The following is a 16,038-nucleotide window of genomic DNA, read 5'->3' as shown; positions in this document are numbered from 1 at the left end:
ATTTAAGAAATATGTTTCGCCAAGGAACGTGGTTGCTGCTATTAAAAACGATAGTAACTACGGGAGCATGTGCACGGAACACATATTGAAATGTACTGTAGTGATGCTTATGTAACTATACACAAAATACCATTGATCTAGCATGGGTAACCTAAACAGAAAACTAAACATCTAAAAACCTTAATTGCCTTAAAGAAAAACTTCTACTTTAGAGAACATTGACTGGGGATGCTGATGCATGGAACAGATATGGAACTGCAATGAAAATAAAAAAAAAACGAGACAAAAAAGATATAAAAACACCACAACCAATGACAGAACACAACTAAATATATATGCAAACAAATAAACAAAATATAGATAAGAGCATATACATGCTTCCTATTCCATGCTATTCACTCCTTGCCTTGCGACTCTTTCAACCACAACTGTTACTATCGATGGTCATGTACAGACTAAAATTGAAATTTTTCAATTTTTTCAAACATATTTTAAAAATCTTTACAGTAAGTCTGGACTCAAGTTAGTGACGGACAACATTCATCAAAATAATTGAACATGTTCATGCAAAATTTCAAAATGGAAAATAACTGCGATCATGTACAATGTATATTAATAGATTCCTCGCCAGTAATGTCAATAAAGGCATTTATATCAAACAATATACTATGTACTTCCTTAGAAAACCTAATTTTAAATTATACCTAGATTTATTTGATTGTTTTCATCATAGGAATATAAAAGTGAGTTTACGTCGATAGATATATTTTTATGACATGGGCGAAGACATTACCATAAATAAAATATGACTATATGAAAATAACACAGATTTAATTCAAATCATTTGCGTTTATTTCATGTTGTTAAATATTTGTTTTTTCATAAGAGTAAGTTTTAATCGAGTCATCAGAAACTAACACATTTAAAGCAAATTTGTACAAATCATATCACGACAAAAGTGGCGTCATTAAAAATGATATAGGTATCATCACGTAGTTGGTGCAAAATATAAAATCTAGAACCTCAATAATATAATATTACGAACGAGAATAGGTATAGTGTATATGTCAAAGCGACAGCAACTCCCACACCAGCCGGTTGTTTTTGTCAAAGCGACAGCAACCCACCACCATCCCCCCCACCAACCCTTGGAAGGAAAATGTCAGAACAAGACAACCCATTGGTCTTTAATTCAGGACGAGGATACCTTCATACCACAGGTCAGACTGCAGCAACCCACGAAACATCCGTATACACAGGTATGTAGTAATAGTTGTCCTATAAACTCAAGAAAACATAAAAATAAACTAAAGGTGAAAACAAAATTAGATATACAGAGGCCAGACATCTCTGACTTTAGAAATGCGCAAAAAAGCGATAAAGGTTTGATCGCAACCCTTTTCTATTAAAATCTAACAATAATAGAATATAAATATTACACAATTCAACACACCTAAAGATCACAAGGTCGGAGTCCCTTGTTACAATGAAAAAAAGAAACAAAATATAAATTACGTAAATGTATAAACTGACATGCCTCCTCCAGACCAGTTCAAAACTACTGCAAGTTATTTCTCTATGATTTTTGAACTTATTGTATGATAGAAGTACAAAGGTAAATTACAGATATTAAATCGTTGTCTAGTGTACACGTACATTTGACAAACAACAGAGTGTATAATAAAATGACTTCATTTGTAAATTACACCTTATATATTATTGGATTCAATAATAATCTATACTTGCTAACATACCATTAAGCCACTACGCACCATGAATTGTTCCTTATAATACAATTAGTGCTCGTAATTTTATAATTGGTCCACTACGTAATAGTATCTAACATAGTTGACACTAGCGGAATTCAAGATAATGTAATCATCTAGAAGCAAAGACTATACATGAAAAACAGACACAGAAAACAACGAACATAAAATAACCACAATAAAACAAACAAAGCAGCAAAAGTAAATAAGCAACTCGGATTGCGCTTAAAACTGGGAGTATGGACCAGGTGCATCGGTAGGGTTGAAATATAGAATAGTATTTACCTTGAGGTGGTCATGATGTAAGTCATTTTAATTATTTCATTTAATAATTTGTTTCCTTATAAAAAATAAATATTTCGATACTTTAACAAAGGTATGAACAATTTGATACATACAAAATGGTTACAAATCAGGAGGAAATACATTTCCTTTTTCTTTTTGGTTTTATTTTTAACATGACTTTAGTTCACATGATAGTGCGACCTAATTTATAAATATTTAAGTAACATCGTAATGTCACACATACAGATATCCTCTTTCAATGTAATAAGTCAATTAAATTGTTCTTTGAATCAGACTGCAAATGAAAATCAAAATATTCATTATATATAGACTGGCTGTCGTCACCTCATCTGATCTAAAAATTAATGGTAACAACTACCACTTTATTAAAACTTTGTTTACAAACAGAAAAAAAATTAAACGTCGAATTCAAAGCAAACCTTTCAACCTCATGTGCAGGAATACACTACTTGAGGTTTCCCGCACGATACCTAAATGCATGCTAAACGCTCACCAAACACACGATAAACAAACGCTCCTATCGTGCGTTTATATGAACGGTAAACAAACGCTCCCAGGTAACCAGATCATAGTGAAAGCTTTGTTTATTTTAAGCTTACTTGATCCAAAGGGCTACGTAAGCTATTGCCATCAATCAGCGTCCGTCGTCGTCCTCCGTCTTTCATCGTCCGTCCTCAGCAATTTTTTTCTCAAAACTCTTCCCCTCTGAAACAACTGGGCAAACTTTAAAACATCTTACCATCTGACACGACTGTAAAGACCACATGGATTTGAACTTGGTACGAATGTCCATTAAGGTATTCTACTTACATGTATAACTGATATTGGGATTTGTGATCTGTTAATAAACATGGCCGCCATTACCATAAATATAATATAGAGGTCAGACATCTGAGTCCTCATTATCCTCGTGTCCCATCCCATTCTTAATTTCATCATGATGTCATGTTCATATATATCACCCATTTCATATTCATCGCCTGAATATAGCTTAAATATTGCTGCTAGAGTGTCAATCAATCAATCATTTTGTTTTTTGTTTTGTTTTTGTTGTTTTTGTTTTTTTTTTTAACTACTATTACTTTAAGAAATGTTTCTCCATGTTGAACCAGACAAAATAGTTTCTTAGAAGCCGCTGTACCATATAAAATCAGCATGGTAGCCTCACTTGATATTAAAGCATCGTAAATGATGACATATTGTAGAACAGGAATAATTTTTTGGATAAAATCTAAATTCTGTGCATTGCTTTTGGCTACCGAATTTTAATATTATCCTAGCCGTCTTTTTCTGAAATGCTAGCGAAATATAAGTATTATGTACTTTTATTTATTCTAAAAAATGATTATATTCAATGATATTTAGTCTATTGGAAGGACAGGAATACATGAATTGTAGTCGGTAGCATTCCATATATCTCGCATATATTTGATGTTTTAGATTGTTTGCCAGCCAGCTATTGCTATTATGCATTGACTGACCAATACTGTTTAAGTTTTAATATATAAATAGTTTATTTAATTTAGGATATGCGCGTTTAACGGTATCATATGACATTGCTCATTGTCATTTCTGTATCTTCAATTGTCGTATCTTGTGCTCTTTTACGTCGATGTTTTTCACACATACACAAACCATTATCTAGTATATCTTCTTTCGACATAAAGATAAAAAATATTTTTTGTTTAGTGTAAACCAATCGATGGGTTCAGTTATATGTAAATCAGACGTTGATTCTATAGACATTACCTGTCTTTAAACACTGATAAACTTTGAGTTCGAGGCTTTGAAAATTTTACCCTCTCAAATACAATGTGAATTTTCCTTTTTATTGCACACAAACGGGTATGAAAGATAGCTACATAATTGATCTTTATAAAACATGGTTCAGATTTTCAAGATTTCATTCCGCAATCATGATAATATTTAAAAAAAAGAAATAATCTGAGTAAGTGATTCATATACTTCCTTATTTCATTTTATTTTGTAGATTGTAATAGGGTCTCTAAAATACACTATAAAATGTATTTAAAGTATTCATGAACTTTCGACTTCATTAATATAAGGAAGTATTGTTACAAGTATAAATACGACAAACAAACAAAAAAAATACCAATCAGTGTTCAGAGTCCATGATGAATTGCTGATGAAAACAGGTAAGGGAGATTGTCATATGCATTTTGTAAATCAAACTGCAGGATAAATAAAAAATGTTATTTTTTCTAACAATGATATAAATTGTTTAATTCTATTCCATTAGTAGTTTAGGCAACCTGTAACAACTTCTGACAATGTGATTATAGTGGCAGTACACAGTATAAATTGTAACAAAATCACTTAAATCCCAAAAAAAGCAAAAACGGCTCGGTCCTTAATAAAACAATACAAATCCATTTACTTCATCAAGTTTAACACAATAAAGGAATTTCTGTCATTTTAATTTCACAGTGCAACATGAAGATTTATGTACTTAACCTATTGGTAATTGTCAATCTTTTAAATGGTAAGCAACTTACAGTATACGTCTTGTAATTTCTAAGAATAGGCATTTGTTAAATACGATAAGAAAAAAGTTACTTTTTTGGATACTGTAGAGAAATTTGATTACAGACATGGATATGCTAACTTCCATTCTTGATCACTACATAGTCATCACTTATCTATTAGTTGCTATATGATTAAAGACCCTTGAAAGTTTATTATCCAGGCTTTGTTTGTTTGTTTGTTTTTTTATTGGATGTTGTCCTGGTAAACAACAACAAAGTATACTTAGAACAAACAACACTGACGTTGAAGTTTATTAGTTTTTTTGAATATTTTACAAATCACATCCAGATGAGCAACCATGGCCAGTGAGAGCTTTTGACAATTTAACACCGTGGTTTTGGCAATTTGTTTATTCTTGGTTCCCCATTCTTTGAACTCACTATGAACAAACGTACATACCACAAGATAAGGACATAACACTGGCTTAACCCTATACACCCAGTCATCATGGCGTCAAAGCACTTAAATATTAACCAAATAACAGGAAAAATGATTGGTTTTGTCTATTTTTGCCGACTTAATGATATTGAAATCCATATATGGCATTAACACAAATTATTGTATGTTCTCATAATGGGAAATGGATTGGTGATACAAATTAATCCAAGGTTACCAAACTTTTTATAGCCAAAAATAGTTTATTGTAATACTTAGTTTGATTTGTTTATTAATGTCGAGTTGTGAGTAAAAATTGCTACTAAAAAAGTCTGATTAAGACGGCGCTGTGGAAGATAAATTAACTCAAATCTGTAAATTTAATTAATGTCTCGTATGCTTAAATTTTCATGATTTATATTCTTAATATGTGCAAATATCAATATTCTGTTTATGACCGGCTTAACACGATAAACATGTTGCTATTGTTATAATGGGTTACAGCCAGTTTTATCATAGACCTTCGGAAACGGTACAAAACAATCAGCATACTAAGTACAACCTATAGATGGGACAAAGTAAATGCAAGACATATGTGTTCATGTTAATAATGCGCTCCATACAACAGATACACATCAAACATAATTATTCATATCATAAAAGAATGAGCATTCGTAAATATCACCAATAATCACTAAACTTGTACTTATAGAGAATTTATCGATTATATTTCTCAACAATTACTATTACTATTACACGTCGCAACTGGCCAGTACTGTAGGGACAAAAATGTGTGCGCGACCCGTGTAAGAAAGTAACTACATGTATATATGTTAATCTGGGCAACATTCGCCACAACTTGAGTAAAACCTATTATGAAAACAACGTAGAATCAATCATCCTTTTAAAATGTTCTCGAGTTTAAGAAGACTAAAATAATGACAATATGGAATTGTAAAATGAAAACAAGGCAAATGATGAGTATTGTGGTTTCATGGTGTGTATTCTCACTACTAACAAGTCTGTTGTTTGTTTAAACCTACATTCATTAAATGTTGTTGGTGTATAGATTGTTTTTCTTGATATTAACCTTGAATTAAAACGGTGTTTTAGTTTTCAATTGTAGATGTTGAGGAAAGTATAATTACTGAATACCAATTAAGTTTCAAGGATACGAGCAAATTAAGTTTGTTATTACACGAAAACCAAAGGAATGTTCTTTTTGATATCGTCAGTCCCATGGTTAGAAAGACAACTCAATCCACACATATATAAACATATAAGTTAAATGCAATGATTATGCTCTGAGTTCTTTAAACAATGATGAACAAACACAATGGGTAAAAAATTGAACGGTAAACATTTTTGTTCTTACTAAAGGAATAAGACAATAAAAACAAATTCGAAATTTTAAAATGTAATATCATAATCCTGTTATAGTTCATTATTCACTGTGTTTTATAACAAAGTTATTTTCAAATCAATAAGGCATTTACTGAACTGCATAAATAAATAAGTGAATATGACATCAGTAATTAAATTTGAAAGATTTCCTATAATGATCTTGTCTTGTTTATATTGTAAATAAACAAACAGTTGTTTATATCAATTGTAATTTACCTTTGTTTATCATATGTCTAATCATGGTTTTAGGTGACGTATTAAAGAGAGAATTCTGTCCAGGGGAACAGTTGGTTCTAAGTTGCACTATTGAAGATTTCAATACAACATTCAAGTGGATTAAAGGCAATAACTACATATTTATAAATAGAAATCACGGTCCTAACAATAGACAAGGTTTGGATGTTATTGTTAATAGCAGCATTGGAGTGTATGATTTGAAGTTTACAAATATGAGCCAAGACGACATAGGAGTCTATACCTGCTTGGATAATTCATCAACATTACAGATATTTAACGTAACGATGAAAGGTCAATATATTTACTGGTATACACATTTAATTTCTCTTGTCATGCGTGGCAAATATTCAATAACTAGACTCCCTTTGCGGATATATAGGACATGATCCGGTAATTGGACTCTTTTTTGGTTTCATTTTTTTTTTAATTTGGGCGAATGTTGGCCTAGAACCCCCTTTCTGAACCGCCCACTCTGTAGCCAAAATGATAATTGTTTTTAAACTGTATCTGCGTACTTAATGTTGGACTCACAATTTCAAGTCTTTAATTTTCATATACATTTACTTAACTTTCTTTTGAAAATAACCTCCTTACTGTTATATTTAACAGATGAAATCAACTGTACACAGACAGTCAATGAAACCACGGATCAAAGTACCAGAGGTAAATAAAGGAACTTTTATATTTCAGGGTTTTCTGTATTGCCATTGTGAAACATGGACGTGCACATATTCACAGCAAACATGTGTTGAAATATCCATATCATAATGGCAGTCAAATGATCTTGATATCTTTAAAATTCACAGATGTAATTGCAGAAAATTACTATGTTTCGGATGATTTTAGTGAGACATTTCTAGTTGAAGAAAGGTCTAATGGCTGTTTTTTCGACTTAGTCATTTAAAATATGACTACAAAAGCCGTGGATTATTATTCATGCATATGGGTTGAGAATGACAAATTAAATAGGCAAGAATGTTTAGTTTATTTGGAAGATAAGGGAAACGTAAGCATTTACTGCATTTTTTGCAGGTTTTATTTCCTTTTTTTTAAAGCGCGTTTTGGATGCATTTGACCAATAACAGCATTTATGTAAATAGAGTTTTTTTACAGATAATACAGGTAATAAAAAAACAATAAAGATATAATAACACTATTTGAATAAGAAAGTGTAAATGTCATATGTAGTTATTGAAAAGACACTAAAATAAATCTTGTTATATATCAAGTAAAATTTAACTATGCAACTGTTACTTAGAAAATAAATCAGTCCATTTAGTAATTTCTCTGAAATTATTTATCTTTAAATGCAACTTAAAATGTCGACTCAATAAAACTTCGTTAAAATGTAAGTTTTAAAAAAAATAGTGGCATAGTAAATGTACTCTTTTATATTCCAAATGAAAACAATTGTGAACATTTACAAATATGTCTGGAACAAATTGATGAGAAATCGTAATATTCACAGATAACCTTCTTGAATTTCAAAAATCAGATTCTTTGAATGTATAACTTGATAACGGAAACATGAAATTAATTTTTTAACCCATGTAAAGGATTATCATTGACAAAATTCTTCACTTTGAAATAAAATCATATTATTTACATTTTAGGCACCAGTGACACATCTTCAATGGAAACTGCCACGGAACATTTACGTCTAGATACATTCCATCTTTGTCTTATTATATGCTCTGGTGTGGTGATTTTAACGATAATACTTGTTCTACTGGTGTCCTGTTGGACGGCTGGTGAAATATTAATTAAAATACGTTTTACATTGTAGAATTGATGTTTAAAGTGAAGTATCATCGTAAGAAATCTCACAAAAGCAATCTTTATTTTCAAGAATTGGAAAATCCTGTATTTTTATAAATGCCCTAAAGTCTCAAACTAACACATGCAATAGACGAGTAGGGCTGACACGTGAAAAATAGAAAATATCTAAAATAAAATGGTTCAAACTAAAGATTTTATAAATAATGCTAGATTGAATAAAGAAAATTAAAATCTCCGTAATTCCAAAGGACTGACATAGCTATTACGTCGACTTTAAATATAACTGCTAAAGAAAATGTGCAATCCAATTTATGATAAGTAAACATTTAGTTTTGGATTTTAACTATGTAAAACGATGTAACTCATTTGAATTACAAAAATAAGAATATCTTGTATTTTTCGTGAGTGAAGAACGTTGCAGAAACTCAATGTGTGTAAATGGTAACAGGTCAACTATACAAGAAAATAGCAATGTTACAGTCGAGCTGCAGGTAATTATGATATCTCTGCTGACAAAATAACCGGGGATTTAGTTGAAACATATTTATTTAAGTATATAAGCACAAGCAAAAACAGTATACACATTTACATACAAAGTCATGGTAGGATTCGGAAAAAGCAAAATAGCTTGTACAAAGGTCCGTGTCCTTAAAAGTAAACTAAGAAGAATATTTTTTTTATAAATAAGATGCATGTGGAATGATTTTCTCAACTGACTTGTAAATAAGACAAACGAATAGAAAAACACAAATGGAAAATTAGTGACGAGATAACTTTTGAACTTTTGGGAAAAAACTTCTACATTTTGTTCGGCATTTAGAATATTTGAGCTATACAGCAATAGATTTACAGTAACTGTTGTTGGCAGAAAGTATTCAGAGTAGAAGTCAATTGTCGTGCATAGTTCTAAAATATTTTGTGATTGTCTAGCATATTGTCCATGCAAGGAATCAACCGAGTTTGGAATTTAAGATTGCAAATACTCTGGAGGTTCCTTGTTGATAATCTGATATAATAATATGAGTCTATGTTTTCCCTTCTGTCCAACATTTTTTCCCATCCTGTTTCGTCATATAGTTTATTGATAGATGTTAATTTGGTCCCTCCCGTCACAATTTGCATAGCTTCTATCTGAACATTTTCTAGCTTGTTAACTAAGGACATTGTCGTGTTGTCCCAAATAATATCACCATATTCTAAATTGGCCGAATGAAAGAAAAATATACTATTTCTAAGATGATTCTATCAAGAATGAAACGCATCTTTCGTAAAACATCAATCCTACTACGTTTTTTGTATAAGCCTTTTTTGCTATGTAATCAATGTGGTCATGCCAAGAACCATTATTTGAAAAAAAAATGATACCAAGATGTTTAACTTCATGAAGACCCCGGTCATTCATCATCAAAGGTGGGTGAAATGGTTTTACTGACTAACGTGAGAAGATCATTGATTCATTTTTGTGGATTAAATTGTATTAGCCACTGACATGACCAACGGTGTATATTTGCACAGTTCACGATTCTCGCAGCATTTCCCGGGATATCTTAAATAACGTATATACTAGTCTCATTTGCGAAGAGCTTGATCGACGCACCAATGTCAGATAATATATCGTTGATAAACAATAATTGCTCTCCAATCTGAGTTACTTCCATATATGACAACCCTTTGAACCCTCCCCAGCAAAAAAAAAAAAAATAAATAAACTAGTGGAGCAGCATTCCCGTAATTTCGTAATTTTCCAGTTTAGATAAGAGTCCAGCATGGAAAACTCGGTCGAATGCTTTACTTATATCACAAAATACGTTTCTTATTTCTTTCCCACTAGCAAGAGCTCAACCAATATCAGTAAAAATCTAACTAATTGATTTACCGTTGAATCAACTTTCGTAAAACCCAGACAGACTTGGAGTGATAATCTTGTTTTCAAACACAAAATTGTGGACGTGTTTATAAACATATCTTCCGAAGCATTTTGAAAGAATACATAATAATGAAATTGTTTGATATTTTTTCACTTCATGGGGGTATTATTTTTTTAAAATAGGCGTTATTTTTGCTTTCGCCCATTCACTTGAGAAGACAGAAAATGAGAGTGACAAGTTCAAAAATGTCCATGATGGAAACCTTAACACGGAAACTGCTTCTTCTAACAAGCGGAGGTTTATCAGATCAGGACCTAATGCTTTATTTGTATCCAAGATTTTTAGCACATCTTCTATCTCACTGTCATTGAGGATTTTCACTGAGTTGCTCTTCAGAACCAATACGAGGGGGGAGTTTAGCATCTTTCGTATGTAAAGTTGATTGTAGGGCAAAGTAATTTTAAAGTGATTTGCATTGTCGCGGTCATTTCTCGTCAATCTATCATCAACCAGTAATGATGGGATATTTATTTCAATCAGTCCGGCTTCCAGAGCACTTAGCTTTTGAGTAAAAGCTTTTTTTCTTTCTAGACAGTTTTGTTTAATATCATTACTCAACCACGGTAGATCAGACTTTCAAATTGTAACTATCCTGTTTGGGATAGTATTTTTGTGGGGTGCAGAATAGTGGAAGAAAAACCTTAAACAATGTTGTCAATATCATTTGAATAAAAATATTACCTCAATTAGTTTCTGCTAATATGTTTCGTTATCTATCAAAATCTCCTCGATCATATAGCCAAATTTTGCGCTTAATTTTTTTTTAAATTGGCATTTGATAAAACCAGTGACAGGAAAATGGTAGCGTAACTGGTCGAGGAGAATTCAAAAGATGCAGAATATGAGTCAGTTTAGGATAACAACCTTGCATAATAATTTGATGGACCAGGATTTCTTTCAATACGGACATTATAAGTAAAACTTCTATAACGACAAGTAGAAATGCTATTTGTATGACATATATGCAGTTTGAATATGAACTGGTTGGATGTACATTATCACATGCATTTTCGTGGTAAAATACTGTAGGCATAGTTTTTCGAAAAAAAAATATTTTTTGCAGGACTAAAATTGTTAGATCTGTAAGAAACCACATTGAAATCATCAGTAATAATGCTAACTTAATGTCCCCACCATACGTACTTAATATAATTTCGCTTATTTAAATGTCGTAAGCTCATTACAAATCGGCCAACTCTCATCGTATATTGTACTTTACCAATACACATATTGTTACGTTAGACAGGTAATAAAAGTAGGGATTTCAACTAATACATATATAGCAGATGAACGATTGCCTAATTGAAAGATATGTGTCTTTTATTTAGAAAATGTGTTTCAGTGCTGAAAGGATATGATGAAATACCCACCCTTTTACGTTAAAAAAAATATCTTACCTAGCTAAACCGACTATTTGCATCAGGGCAAGTGCGGATGTTTCAAAAGTTCAGATTTTTAGCCTAATTTTTGTCATTTGGAAAACGGACATTCCATTTGTATAATCTTTTTTCGGTTTACCTTGATAAGTTTTTCAGTTCGGTTATTTCGTTATAGCCCTTCATGTTCTACTAATAAAAATAATCATTGAAATTTGCCTTCAGAATAGATCAGCAGAATTTAACACTTCAACATCGCATTGCTATATGTCACTAATGGCTAAAGGTGATGGCTAATTTTCAATAAGAACCTTGTAACGTTGATGTTAAATATGTTACATTTTGCATCAATTGACCATGCTTTCATTCATACAAAGTACAACTTAGACTGGGCTTCATTGATTTTATAATGGGACAAGAATAAAAAGTAAACCAGTATGCGGTTTCAAACAATTGAATAAGTATATATTGGGATATTTATAGCTTAGCATTACGTAATCTATCAAAGTTAGACTATACTTGCATTTTCTTTTTTGCATCCTACTTCTTCAGCGAAGAAGCCTTTATCTTCCCTGGTCCCATATGTCCTTGCTCATGAACAAATTAAATAATTATATTCATATATTTGTGTGGACAGTTTTTTTTTCAATATAGATGGTGAGGAAATACCAGTAGATATTGCCATGGTTATTTCCATAAATGCTAGTCGTCTTAATACTGAAAATTTTCCAAAAAATTACAACCGGAACAGAAAAAAATATACATTTGTTACAAATGTTACAAATAGATGAGCAATTTTTTTACATTCAGATTAGTCACACATTTAGCACTGCATCTTTATTCACAAAGGCGTTATTTCAAAAGAAATATTCAAAAATAGAAATATCTATATATAGAAAGGTCTGAGCGATTCCCAACGATGTTAGAACTGTCAAATTCAAATATATATATATATATATATATATATATATATATATATATATATATATATATATATATATATATATATATATATATATATATATGTATGTATATACCAAGGTTCTAGCGAAAATCAAAAGTAAGCAATCCAGGGACAAAGACCAAACATGGATAACAGACATACACAACAAAGAACAACAAAGAACATTAAGCAACTAAAATAATACATACAAAGTGACAAATGCAAATGAGCAACTCGGACGCCACTAAAACTTGGAGCATGGACCAGGTGTACCGGTAGGGTAAGCGTCCTCTGCTTTTCTAGAAACTCCCGCCGAGTTGCTCATAAAAAGTGAACTCCAGGGTAGACAAAAGAGGAAAGGAAAACTATAACACGATGAAAAATCAGTTTTCAAGGTGCAGATGGATACCTCGAAACGATCCACGAGTTCATGATGGCGATCATAAAACTTCTGTTGTGATGACTTCAATCCTTTGATCTTCTAGCAACATGACCCCGTTCCAGAAGAAGTCTAGCGCAATACAACAACAACGTTTCGAGTATCAATAAATGAAATGTATTTACTGTGTTAAAATATAATGATAATTTAAAAAACCTCTGGGAATAATTACGAAAGCAAATTGTTATGCTGTATTAGTTATTATTTGTGTAATTTCTGGCATCAATTAAAGTAAAAAACCAATAACCTCTTAAAAAAATAACATTGGATCTTCCATTTTGCAAGGGATCACGTACATGTTCAACTAGTCAGTTCTTTCTTTACAGTTAAAGTGGCTTTAAACAAGGAACTGAAAAGGACTCAAATGTATATTGCCTATCACACAATATAAACCAATATCAAGTTTTGGAAGCTAGTAATTAGTAATACTTTGATTTTGTCTGTACTATGCATATATCATAAAATTCTTCCGCCTAGGATGTCGGTAATACTTTAATTATAATATCATCAAAGGAAGGTCATACTAAAATGTACAGTACAGCCCATTCATGTTAGATTTTAAGCCCCTCATTTTATTTATCATTTAAAGGACGTAGCAAACGCAGATGAGGATGAAACCCACTACACAGAAATAGCCTAGTGGAATTATGTCATGTAGATGTTGGCCATTGATAACTGTATTTTAAAGAAATTAGATTAAAACTTACATGACTGTACTGTTTACTCACCACTTTCAAACAAACATCGATTATTTGTATATACAAACATAAGACAATAATTTGGTTTTTTTTCATCTTGCTTACTGTGGTTTGTTAGATTCGTAGTGTCTCATAAGCCGTTATCGCCTGTTATCGGCTGGCATATTTTACGATAACTATGCTCATTTATTGATATGTAATATGTAATGTAAACGATGGTGACACTTTAATAAAATAATATTAACATATAGATCCAAATGTAATATCAAACACATTAGGAAGTGTGTTAGAGCAGTGTTCAGACTGGGTGATTGATCATAAATTAGCATTGCATTTAGGTAAAAGCGAATGTATGGTAATTGGCCCCAAAAGAAAAAAATCAAACAAATCACAATTTTCTCTGTTAAATGTAATGATCATATAATTAAAACTACAGATATTGTCAAATATATCGGAGTTTATATTGATAATAATTTGAACTTTGAAACATTAGTGTCAAATATTTTTTCTAAAGTCAATGGAAGATTGAAATGTTATATAAGAATGCTAAATGTCTTGATTCCAGATATAGAATAAATAGATATAGAATAACACTGCCAACTTCTTTGATACAATGCTATTTTGACTATTCATGTGCCCCTTGGTACAGTAGTTTAGGGGTGGGATTGCCCAAGATTTGCAACAAATCTTGCAAAACAAAGTTTTTAGGTTTATTAACGGCCTGGACCAAAACAAGCGTAAAGTTTGAAGAAAACAAAATAACAGTGTCAATTTGCTTTCGGTGCCAGATACAGTGAACCAACTTAGAATTAGATCTTGTTTTTAACATCTACCATTGTACTGCAACTTAATATTTGTGTGAAAATTTCAAAATGAATCAAGGAAATACAAGGGGTGCTTCAAGTTTAAATTATAGTATACCTAATTGTAAGTTATGTAGTAAAGACAGTTTCATATATCATGCTTGGAACAAATTACCATTAAGTTTTTTAACCTTCTTTTTGACATTTGAAAAAACTGACATCCCATTTGTATAATCTGTTTTCGGTTTACCTTGATAAATTTACCAGTTCGGTTATTTTGTTATAGCTCTTCATGTTCTACTAATACAAAAGAGTAATCAAGGGAGCCAAGGTTATAGCGGTAATCAAAAGAATGTAAGGGACAAAGACCAGACATGGAAAACAGACATACACAACATAGAACATAAAGTAACTAAAATCATATATACAAAGTAACAAAAGAAAATGAGAAACTCGGACTCCACTAAAAACTGGGAGCATGGACCAGATGCACCGGTAGGGTAAGCGTTCTCTGCTTTTCTAGAAACACCTGCCGAGTTGCTCATAAAAAGTCAAGTCCGGGGGTAGACAAACGAGGTAAGGAAAACTATGACCCGTTCAATAAATCAGTTTTCATGGTGTTGATGGATACACCATTACGATCCACGAGTTCATGATGACGACCATAAAACTTCTGTAGTGATGACTTCAATCTTGTAGCAACATAACTCTGTTCCAGAAGCCTATTTGTTAGAGTTCTAGCGCGATACAAAACGTCTGCGTAGTTTCGGCAAGCTCTGGCATAACGTATGAGTTGTGATATGAACCCTGTTCCAGAAGCCTACTTGTTAAAGTTCAAATTACCACTTACTGTTAAAAATACAACAAACCCAAATTCTTTCAAAACTGAAGTTAAACTTGTTAGAAAGGAAGAACCAAAATGAGAAAAGAAAATGAATTAATTTATTTTTAACTACAAAATGTCACTTTTTATATAAAAAAATGTATTTACATAAACTGTTAATATTTTAGGAAATGTGAAATGCTTCGTGTGTAGATTCAAGTGTTTTTCATGTATTCTTTTCTTTTTAAGGACCCCATGGGAAATCAGCCTTTTTTATAGATATGGCTTCATGGGCTATCCTTGACAAGTTTCAAGGTTTCATATCAATGCTATTTTTTCATGTAATGTCTTGGTCTGTATACGTTTATGTCTATGTGTATATCTATACTGTATTTTATGTTTGTATTATATGTGCTTGACCTGTCTAAATAAATATAAATAAATAAATATACAATATTTGTTTTTGTTGTATAAAAGCAGAGGACGCTAACTTTAACGGTAAGTTTTTGTTGGATCGGGAGTTGCAAATTTACCATTTTTGCTTTGTACATATTATGTTTGGTCATTTTATGGTCTTTCGTTTGTATGTCTGTTTTCTCTGTAAGGTCTTTTGT

The 16,038-nt window shown here is 31.5% G+C and overlaps 1 protein-coding gene across 1 annotated transcript; it reads left to right on the top strand.

The window, feature by feature from the left end:
- The first annotated feature begins 6,617 nt into the window (after positions 1-6,617).
- Positions 6,618-13,865, top strand: LOC148609886 (uncharacterized). Its single transcript, XM_088540727.1, has 5 exons — positions 6,618-6,926; positions 7,245-7,298; positions 8,249-8,386; positions 8,826-8,905; positions 13,690-13,865. Exons 1-5 carry the CDS (start codon positions 6,638-6,640, stop codon positions 13,738-13,740), a joined length of 612 nt encoding a protein of 203 aa, XP_088396853.1. The 5' UTR covers positions 6,618-6,637; the 3' UTR covers positions 13,741-13,865.
- The last annotated feature ends 2,173 nt before the right edge of the window (positions 13,866-16,038 follow it).

This window comes from Perna viridis, chromosome 8 (assembly GCF_037379345.1).
Source record: "Perna viridis isolate PV_CMFRI_1.1 ecotype Kerala chromosome 8, ASM3737934v1, whole genome shotgun sequence".
In the NCBI taxonomy this organism is placed as follows: domain Eukaryota; kingdom Metazoa; phylum Mollusca; class Bivalvia; order Mytilida; family Mytilidae; genus Perna; species Perna viridis.
This window is presented reverse-complemented; position numbering and strand designations above follow the sequence as displayed.

Coding starts and splice junctions, on each gene's coding strand:
- LOC148609886 (XM_088540727.1), top strand. CDS start 6,638: ATGGTTTTAGGTGACGTATTAAAGAGAGAATTCTGTCCAGGGGAACAG. Junction 6,927..7,244: donor ATTTAACGTAACGATGAAAG/GTCAATATATTT, acceptor TATATTTAACAG/ATGAAATCAACTGTACACAG. Junction 8,387..8,825: donor GGTGTCCTGTTGGACGGCTG/GTGAAATATTAA, acceptor TCGTGAGTGAAG/AACGTTGCAGAAACTCAATG.